General features: G+C 35.0%; 1 protein-coding gene and 2 long non-coding RNA genes across 3 annotated transcripts; all 3 read left to right on the top strand.

Moving 5' to 3' along the window:
• Positions 1 to 2,303: 2,303 nt before the first annotated feature.
• LOC110911580 lies at positions 2,304 to 2,626 on the top strand. The gene is made up of 3 exons (XR_002577165.2): positions 2,304 to 2,358; positions 2,434 to 2,490; positions 2,579 to 2,626. It is a non-coding gene; the product is annotated as an uncharacterized LOC110911580 (long non-coding RNA).
• A 2,630-nt stretch (positions 2,627 to 5,256) lies between these two features.
• Positions 5,257 to 5,770, top strand: LOC118487588. The gene is made up of 4 exons (XR_004881983.1): positions 5,257 to 5,321; positions 5,413 to 5,475; positions 5,566 to 5,628; positions 5,708 to 5,770. It is a non-coding gene; the product is annotated as an uncharacterized LOC118487588 (long non-coding RNA).
• Positions 5,771 to 6,719: 949 nt separating this feature from the next.
• Positions 6,720 to 8,222, top strand: LOC110899672. The gene is made up of 5 exons (XM_022146562.2): positions 6,720 to 6,809; positions 6,973 to 7,034; positions 7,130 to 7,310; positions 7,469 to 7,735; positions 7,822 to 8,222. The coding sequence occupies exons 3-5, from the start codon at positions 7,179 to 7,181 to the stop codon at positions 8,131 to 8,133; spliced, it is 711 nt and encodes a 236-aa protein (XP_022002254.2). The 5' UTR covers positions 6,720 to 6,809; positions 6,973 to 7,034; positions 7,130 to 7,178; the 3' UTR covers positions 8,134 to 8,222.
• The last annotated feature ends 1,690 nt before the right edge of the window (positions 8,223 to 9,912 follow it).

Here is a 9,912-nt window from a genome sequence, read left to right as displayed (position 1 = left end):
AAATAACATCATTCAGCATAAAATATAACACCATTCAGCACAAAAAAAACACCATTCACACAAAAAATAAACACCATTCAGCACAAAAAAACACCATTCAGCAGTAATAAAAATAAACACCATTCAGTACAAGAATATAACACCATTCAGTAAAAGAAATATAACACCATTCAGAAAAAGAAAAAAAACACCATTCAGAAAAGAAAAAAACACCATTAACAAAAGAAAAATAACACCATTCAGAAAAGAAAAAAACACCATTAACAAAGGAAAATAACACTATTAATGAAAAGAAAAATAACACCATTCAAAAATCCTTACATCTCTGTATCATCTTCTTCTCCGCTGCCGGCACCACCACTGTCGGTCCGCCACCGCCGTCGTCGAAATGGGCCACCGTCATCGGATTATTTTCAAAACCTCTACACCTGTTCTCGAAACCTAGTTACCGATGTCAACGGACTCCACAAACGCGACGGCGAATCATGACCATATTACTGTCGCCGGTTAGAAAAACCTCCATCAGTGACGGTACGAATTTATCTACACCGACGTGGTTGTCAATTGCACCTTTCCGTTTCCCGTTGGAGACAACAGAACTAGTCGACGATTAGTCATTCACGTGTCCATTTCCGGCAGTGGCGATCTGACCTAGACTTCACCGACGCCATGTTTTTTTTACGTTTCCGATTACATATTGTTTGCAGGGATTCTGTTGTGAATATGGAAGAAGAAAGAGAGAGAAAGAGAGAAATTAGGAACGTATGATAGAGAGAGAACGAAATTGCAGGGATTTTGATTTACAAAATGAAGATAAAAAGACACAATTGCCCCTAGATATTTCAATTCAATCCAAATTAATAAAAATATTATACATTTTAGTCCCTATTGATCTCAACCATTAGATCAAAAGATCTAATGGCTGAGATTTTTTCTTACCTTTCTCACACTTTGGGCCTTTTTTACAGAATCCTAACTCTATATATATATATATATATATATATATATATATATATATATATATATAGGGCAAGGATAAATCGAAAACCCGGTTGAGTTGACTAAACCCTGAAAACCCATTAACCACCATTGATTAAGCTTGATGGATGGTTGAGATTCATTTTGGGCACCAGTGAAATATGAATTCCTTTGTGACTATTTTTTAATATAAATCATGTACCTAGAGGGGCAATATGGGAAAAGCTTAATAGACTCTCGTAGAACAGACAAAAGTCTGCATGAGTGTAAGAAGCTTTACATCAAACATCAAACAGCTGCATCATTACACCCCTAATCCTAAAAACCCTACATCAGTCTACAATTTCAAAAACCACAAAATATTACCAGAGACTCACATAACTCTCTCATACTCTTCAACAGCCCCTCTCAAATTAACCCCAAAATCACCGGAGAGTCACCCTCTCTCATCATCTTCACCGGAGAGTCGCTCTCTCTCATCATCTTCATCAAGCGTATAACTTCATCGACGAAGATATTCAACAAATCACCGTAGAATTTCAACGGTCACCGGAAGAAAAAAATCAGGCTAAAAACGAGAGGGGTTCAGGTGCGTCGCTCTCTTGGTTGACTGAAATCATCAACTTTGTTTTAGCTATTCAGAATTAGGGTGTTTTATAATAGAGATTATAGGGTTTTTTAAGACTTTTGAAAATGTTGGATTGCTTTATACCCATTTGGGTTTTTCTTAATTACAGGTACCATTAGGGGTTTTTGTTGGTTTTAAATAATCTCACTTGTTAAAAAAGAAAGTTGAAAAATTTAGGTAGTTATGAAAATAAAGAATATAAACTATTAAACAGTTTTCAAAGTGCTCGGTTTCTTCATACATCTGGTTTTCTGTTAATGACAGGGGTAACTTTAGGGGTTTTTGGGGATGAACACATGATCAATTTGGGGGGGGTGGGGGGTGTGGTTTGTGGGTTAATTTTGATTCAGAAAAAAAAAATACACTGATAGTGTGTACTTGTTCATTCTAAGGAAACAAAACTCTGCTTGCTATAAACTGATCTGGGCCATAGTGATCTACTGTTAATTGGAGTCCTATATTTGTTATCTACTGGTGATATGTGTCTGTTAGAAAAGTCATGTGGTCCATATATTGACTGCCTCTTTATCTCATACTTTTGCAGGAATCCGTTGTAACAGCTAAGAATAGCAAAACAAATCCAACCAAAAAAATGACCACAGGTGCTTATAAATTACAAAAACTATGATCAATTATGCTTACAGATTAAAAACCATTTTGTCTTTATTGATGTTGACTACAAATAAAAAATGCAGCTAAAAAGGTTCGTGATACCCCGGTGCTTGAGAAGCGCAAAAACAGGCAACAAATATGTACGTAACTACTTTTAATTCATTACATGTTTGTTGTCATGTTATGTCTAATTTCCATAAGCTTTCTAAAAACAGTGACACCGGATACTAATACATGCGGACCAGCAATGCGGACAAGGGGGGCTAAAAAAGGTTTAAATTTAGTCTTTATTTTTTTAATAAATATTTTGGTAAAGGTTGTTAGTAGTTCGTGATCTATATAAAACTTGTACAAATGCAGTTAAGGAAGCACATTGTGAGGAGAAGGTACGCAGAAGAAAGCTAATAAGTACGTAAAAAAGCATTTTTTTTCTTTCGATTGTCTAATAGTAATGCTTTATATAAATAATAAAACAAATATGGTGCCACAGTTTTACCAGACAGTGACTTGGACACTCCGATGGAAAACATTGAGAAAAGAAATAAAGGTACATTTTTTAATGTATGGAAAGCTTTGGTTACATTCTTCTTGAATCTAATATTTATGTGTACATGACTTTGTAAAACATTTGTAAGGCGAGGGCGATCAGGACGGGCCGGCAACACGTACAAGAGGAGGTACAAAACTGTACTAGACATGATCTTTGAGAGTCTAAATAAAATGAATATATGTTTCAATACTTGGCTTAGGTACTTTAATGCTAATTGTTTACAAAAAAATGTATATTTACAGCTCAGCGATGGCGTGAGGATAGCAAACCAAAGAAAAATGTCAAAAGGAAACTAATAAGTACGTAAACACACCCCACTACTACTTTCCTTCTTTATGAAATATGAAAATCGTAACCAAAAGTTGTTATCTTAGTTTCAGCAGATGGTGACTCACAGATGACTGCAGATACAGCTCTACCAAAACAGGATGCAATTGCTGTAAAAAAACAAAAAAAGTAAAACATGATCGGGTGGAAACCCGAAGTGGCAAACACGCAAAAACGACGCATAAGTGGCCTAAATTAAAAACACATTCGTCACCTATGCAGTTGTTCAAATGCATCAAGTCTCTAACGAGGAACCAACAAGAAGACGTTAATAGGATGGGTTTTGGAAAAATGTTGTCATTCAACATCAGTGGGATACCTCTAAAAATTGCCCACTATGTTGTGGACCACTTTAACCCAGAAGAAATGGCTATTGAAATGCCATGTGGGTCAATAGATGTTGATGTTGAGTCTGTCCATGACCTTCTAGGGATTCCTAAGAAGGGCATAGACATGCAAAATGTACGAACATATTCAAAGCTTGATGTTGCTGTTGAAGCATGGAGAAAACGATATCGTAAACGATTTGTGGCACCAACGAACCTGGCACGATCTATACTCACAAGTGATGAAGCCAACAGTTTTCATTTCCGACTGGACTTCCTGATGTTATTCTTAACCGTCATGGTTGAGTGTAACAAAAATGGGCGAATGAAAGAGTGGATTTTGAAAACTTTTACTGGAGACACGGATTTCAGTAAAATCAATTGGTGTGCCTATCTGATCCAACAAATCAAATCATGTAAAGATGGCTGGAAGAGTTGTGATCCTGAATCTCCATTTTCTGGACCACTCACACCTTTGGCTGTAAGTGTCCTGTTTAACAAAACTTACTAACAATATAGGCATACAACATTTGTTTTGTTATCTTACCGCTTGTCTTTTTTTTTCGCCGTTACACAGTTGCTATATGTCGACAGAGTTAAATGCACAGGATTTCCAGTTGACCGGACAATATACCCAATCGTATTCTGGAACAAATACGAACTGAAAAAAAGAGAACGGTTTGAGATAAAAAGAGGTGGCTTTGGTGGAGAGGATTTGCATGAAGTTGGTGTGGTTAGACGGGATCCAAGAAAAACAGAGTTACATGCTAATGATGAAGTTCTGAGTGTAAGATAAAAAATTATAACCAATTACAAAATAATTATGTTCTTTCGAAAATTAGTTAAAAATGTATTTTATAACTTTGTTTGTAGAATGAGATTGCATTGATAGAAAAACATTTGGACATGATGGAGGCGAAAAGAGTTACGGTGGAAAAAAAATTGGAAGTAGTGTTCAATGCTCATCCAGACAACGAGCAAGTTAAAAAATTGATACAACGATTTGAGAAAATTGTACACTAAAAAAAAACAAGGATATCGCTGTGGCCTGATTCCCCAAGGAAAAAAATTGCTGGGGTCCTCATGTCTCTTAACAAGACAGTCCAAAACCCAGATAATGATTACACAGAAGGTACAACGGGAAAACGGATATATATCACTTCATTGAATATGTACTCAGTTTTTTCTACAAGCTGTTACTAATTTGAATATTTTTTTTTAAATGCAGACCCTGAAGATGATGTGCTAAACGCGGCTGCAGTGGCAAAGATCAATGGTATGACCTTTTTTACAAAACATATTTATCTTTTTTTATTTGCAAATAATCGTTTACACGAAAAAAGTATTCATATGTATTTGTAGCTCAAAAAAAATAGAGTGCGAGATAACTTTTTGGTAAGACTTACTGGAACAAGAATATACTTATCGTACTTCGTTCAGATTCGTTGAGCCATAAACTGCTTTTTACGTTCTTCGTACAATCAATTTACTCCTACACGTTAAAAATTTATTTAAAAGATGGATTAACAAGCTCCATTTTGATTACATTTTCCCGAAAAAAATAACAGTACCATTAAAAACGCCTATGTATAGTAGTTCAAAAACTTAGGGTACATTTAATGTATCGTGGTCATGTACTGACTCTTTAAACCCAATCATTTCTAACACAAAAATAATGATAATTGACAGATTCGAATGAACAGAATCATGTGGATGTGCGAAATAAAAAACGCAGTGCAGCGACTGATAATTTACTGAAAAAAGGTAAGGTGCAAAAAAAATATAATACACGCGCGTGTGATAATAAACTGATACTATTTTTTTAAAACGTATATAGCATCTGGCAATGATCGGGGGAATGGCGATGGTAAGCGAATGAAGAATGATGTGTCGGCAAAAGGTAACTTTAGTGATGACAATCCTAACAAAAACGTTATGTGAGGAAAAGCTAACAATAATAAACTGATACTATTTTTTTTAAACGTATATAGCATCTGGCAATGATCGGGGGAATGGCGATGGTAAGCGAATGAAGAATGATGTGTCGGCAAAAGGTAACTTTAGTGATGACAATCCTAACAAAAACGTTATGTGAGGAAAAGCTAACAATAATAAACTGATACTATTTTTTTAAACGTATATAGCATCTGGCAATGATCGGGGGAATGGCGATGGTAAGCGAATGAAGAATGATGTGTCGGCAAAAGGTAACTTTAGTGATGACAATCCTAACAAAAACGTCTTGTGTGATAATAAACTGATACTATTTTTTTTAAACGTATATAGCATCTGGCAATGATCGGGGGAATGGCGATGGTAAGCAAATGAAGAATGATGTGTCGGCAAAAGGTAACTTTAGTGATGACAATCCTAACAAAAACGTTATGTGAGGAAAAGCTAACTTTAATTTCTTTATTTGAAATAGAAACTCCACTTTAATTTCCTACACGACAACATACACGTGCAGTAATTGTACATAGAAAAATAATAAAAAAAAAAATAATGACATCAATGTTACATTTCTCTACAGATGAAAAATGTAAAATGTTTAACTAACAATAAAGTAAACCACCAAATGTATGTCCTAAAATTGCAAACTAAGCGTAACATGTGTGTATGTGGCCACATAAAAATAAATAGATCGGGGTAAGGCTGACAAAACACCAGAGATGATAGATCGAGAAAGGTGCGGAGATGCCACTACAAAAAAAAAATGCTACATGTGGAGACATAGGCAACAAAGAAAATGAGGCAAAAGATCAAGAGACGATAACTACAACAAGTAAGTTTTACATCTTACATATAACCCGTCACAAGTGTAGAAAAATCAAGAAAACCAAATCATACACAAAACAAACTAACACGTATGTGTCTGTGTACATGTGAATGAATATAAATAGACAAGAACAACGAAACACAAAACATGCAAGGATTGTTTGATGCGCCTACCTTTCACCTGCTCACACAAGACACTGAATTAGGTGACTCATGATTCCCCAAAAAAAATGAACATGTGTTATTTCTGTACACAACGGATAATCCGACTTATCAAAACGAAAAAAAATTGCAGGTGATGATGTCGATGATACGCATGACAAAAATCAAGAAGGTGAGTTCTACATGTTTTTTTACTTCTTTCGAAGATTATAATAAACTTGGCATTTTTTTATTAAATACTAACAAACAAAAACTAAAATTGAGCAGGGAAGGGAACGACTGAAAATGATATCACACGTAATGCTTGGATAAAGGAATTTGAATCAAGACGAAGAAAACCAGTTGGTAGGTTCAACCGCTCATGTGATGACCATGAACACGAAATGGGAATAGACATTACAACGGAAGAACAGCGTATTTGGGATTTTCTATTCGATGTGAAGTACTCAATGTAAGCTTCAGTTTAAAAATATTAAAAATATTACTTGTTACATTATGCAAAACTTTGGTCCTGTGATAGATTATGGAATGTTTTTGCTCCAAATAGTATGTTTTTTTTTAAATAGTCTATTATGTTTTAAATGTATAACTGCATATGATTTTTCACAAAACAGGACACGGGGAATGGTCATCTCCTTGTCTAGCGGGGTAACAAAAAATTTGGTCAATCTGCTGGGTAAGTTCAGCTATAAAAGATATACATAAAACATAATAGTCCTAGTTTCTTGATATCCAGAATCTAATTTACATATCTAACATTGTCTTGCGCAGAGATGTTATCTTCGAGAGTATATACGGCTTAGAACTCACAAAAACGCTGATGCGCACTTTGAGGGAGGAAGTGAAGGTCTGCTCTGATGTAGTTGATGCTTGGGTAGATGTGATGAATTTTGAAGAACTTGACAGAACCGACGGCTGCCCGACGCGGGTTTATTTTAGCACAACTGTGATAGTAAGTATTCATACTATTACTTGATCTTTGACTGTGATTTTGGATTTATTAAGTCTTTGGGAACGTTGTAAGTATGTCTATCTAAATGCATCTTTTGAATTATGGTAATTCGGGGCTTGCACCACCTCATTGACACAACTTATTTGGAAAAAAAACAGGACAGCTGGCTTTTGACGGATTCTACTTGTGATGATGATGAACGTATGCAAACGTTCGGCGAAAGGATGGTCGTAGGCGGCGCATATGATTTCATTGGGATCAAAATGGGGTTCTTTCCAATCCTCGAGAATGATGAATATTACATGCTTGTTTTCGATCTGGAAAACGGTGAAATAACCGTCATAGACCACAAGCCTGATCGCACACCCTTAGCTGGCATTAGGGATCATCAAGACTACTACAAAAAAGATACACCATACAAAGTGGTTAGTCATTTTCTTTTCCCATAAAACATTAGGATGAAAAACAAGAACTCATACAAAAACTGATTAGTTTATCTTTTTTTTTACAGAAGCATATGCTGGACAATTATTTGGAGCATTGCAAACATCCGTTAAAGGATAAAATTGCACCAGCCAAGATTAAGAGGTGTGATATCCATTGGGCGACAAGTGCACATCCAATGGATAGTGCAGTATTCCTTATGCACCACATGCAGAATTTTAACGGCGTTGGTAAACACTTTGAATGTGGTTTTAGTAGCAACTGGAAGCAAAAGCAAAAACAGATTCTTACCCTCCGAAAAAAATTCGCTACACGCATACTACTCTGTGATGTGAATGTGATGAAGGGAAAGGTTCGTGATGCTGCATTATCAGTGTAAGTTGCTGCTCCGTATGGTAATGTTATGTTTTTTTGTGGATGGGACTATGGTGTACAACTTAAACAATTTAAACTCGTACTTTGTCAGTTGCCTATATGTATCTAACTATTAATGTATGTCGTTGATCCGGACATCTTAAACATTTTGGTGAAGCATAAGTAAACTACTGGAAAGTTTGACAAGCGACCATAACTATCAATATGTGTGTTCTTTGCTGTAATAATTAGCGTTAGTCAAGCGGCAATAACTATCATTACAAATTGCTTTGTTACAAAAAAATACCTTTCTTTGTACAACAAACAGTACCAAAAAATAATGTAACAAGATATATTAAATTGAGGGGCGAGTTACCTGCTATGCAAACCTAACTACTCATTATAATATATTTTCATAAATGCCAGCTTTGAATTGTCAAATCTGCAAAAAAAAGTACACGCATGTACCCAAACCATATCCAAGAAATATATGATAGTACCCATTATTATAATAATATATATAAAGTACAATCTCATATAAATGCCACGTTATGGGGAATACTCTTATAGTATTTTTATAAAGAAACAAAAAGTGAAGTCTTACAAAGTAGTTGTTATGGGGAATCTAAGATGGACAAAAAGCCAGGATAGTTCTCAAATTGTACTTATGGGAAACGTTGTACTTATATCTTATCTCAATTGTAATACTATTATAGTATTTTTATAAAGAAAAAAAAGTGAAGTCTTACAAAGTAGTTGTGCCAACTTGGAAGTCACTAATCTGCATAAGAAGTACATACATATCGAACACTATATCCAAGAAATATATAAAAGTACAGTCTCATAAATTGCCCCATTATGGGGAATCTAAATTGGACAAAAAGAAAACTTATCACTTATTAATGTTTACACCAATGAAAAGGCATAAATAATAAAAAGGAAAAATATGTGTACTTCTATCTCTATCTTATGTCCAATTAAAAAAGGAATAAATCACTATAAATCACTACTTCTATCTCTAACTATATTCATTGTTAATGTATCTCTGTCATGATTTCATAACTATAGTACACACATCTAATAAATTCCAAAATGACTCTTTGCGTGTAATAATAAAAATATAAAATATATATATACACCTATCACATTTGGGTAAACAAAAAACGATGGAAAAATCAAAAGTTCAAATCTTTAAAGAAAATTGTAACTCCTTAAATCAAAAAAATAATTATCTTCTATGTTGGTCAGTGTAGTATATTTAATGTTGATGTAAACTGATGTAAACAATCTAATTAATTTTTCCACCTAACATCATTTGATTGTCTATAAAATAAGGTGAAATGTAAACATTAGTTTCATCACTTGTTCACCATAAAGAACTAAAAAAAACCACCTTATTATGTCTAGTCCATCATCACCGGCGAACTCAAAACAGGTTACCAAACGATTACGGAGAACTCTTTCATTCGAACTCCAAACTCCAAAATCGGATTGCAACCCAGAGTGTTCTCAAATCACAAAAACCCCTTCCATTCCGTCAACGCCGCACACTGTTGAAGAAAATCTGGATATCGATGCTAAGCTTATAAGTGATCTCCTTACTAACACTAAACCTGAAGTAACAACACATGATGAGATGTCGCCAGATGATGAACTTTTGGATGTTGACTGGGGATCATTTTACTTCACCACACAAGTTACCCCCGTCAAAAAATCTTCATCTGTGGTGCTCGCAGACCAAGCAAAACCAGTCAACGGCACCCAGGAGACCTCCCCGGCAGTTGATCAAAAAACTATCGATGAT

The sequence above is a fragment of the Helianthus annuus genome, chromosome 15 (genome assembly GCF_002127325.2).
Source record: "Helianthus annuus cultivar XRQ/B chromosome 15, HanXRQr2.0-SUNRISE, whole genome shotgun sequence".
Taxonomy (NCBI): Eukaryota; Viridiplantae; Streptophyta; class Magnoliopsida; order Asterales; family Asteraceae; genus Helianthus; species Helianthus annuus.
The sequence above is the reverse complement of the archived record's forward strand: the minus strand, read 5'-3'. Positions and strand labels throughout refer to the sequence as shown.

What these genes read in the sequence shown, in the direction of transcription:
- LOC110899672 (XM_022146562.2), top strand. Translation starts at nt 7,179, where the DNA reads ATGCGCACTTTGAGGGAGGAAGTGAAGGTCTGCTCTGATGTAGTTGAT. An exon ending in ATTTTAGCACAACTGTGATA is followed by an intron (nt 7,311 to 7,468) that starts GTAAGTATTCAT and finishes GAAAAAAAACAG; the next exon opens with GACAGCTGGCTTTTGACGGA. An exon ending in AAGATACACCATACAAAGTG is followed by an intron (nt 7,736 to 7,821) that starts GTTAGTCATTTT and finishes TTTTTTTTACAG; the next exon opens with AAGCATATGCTGGACAATTA.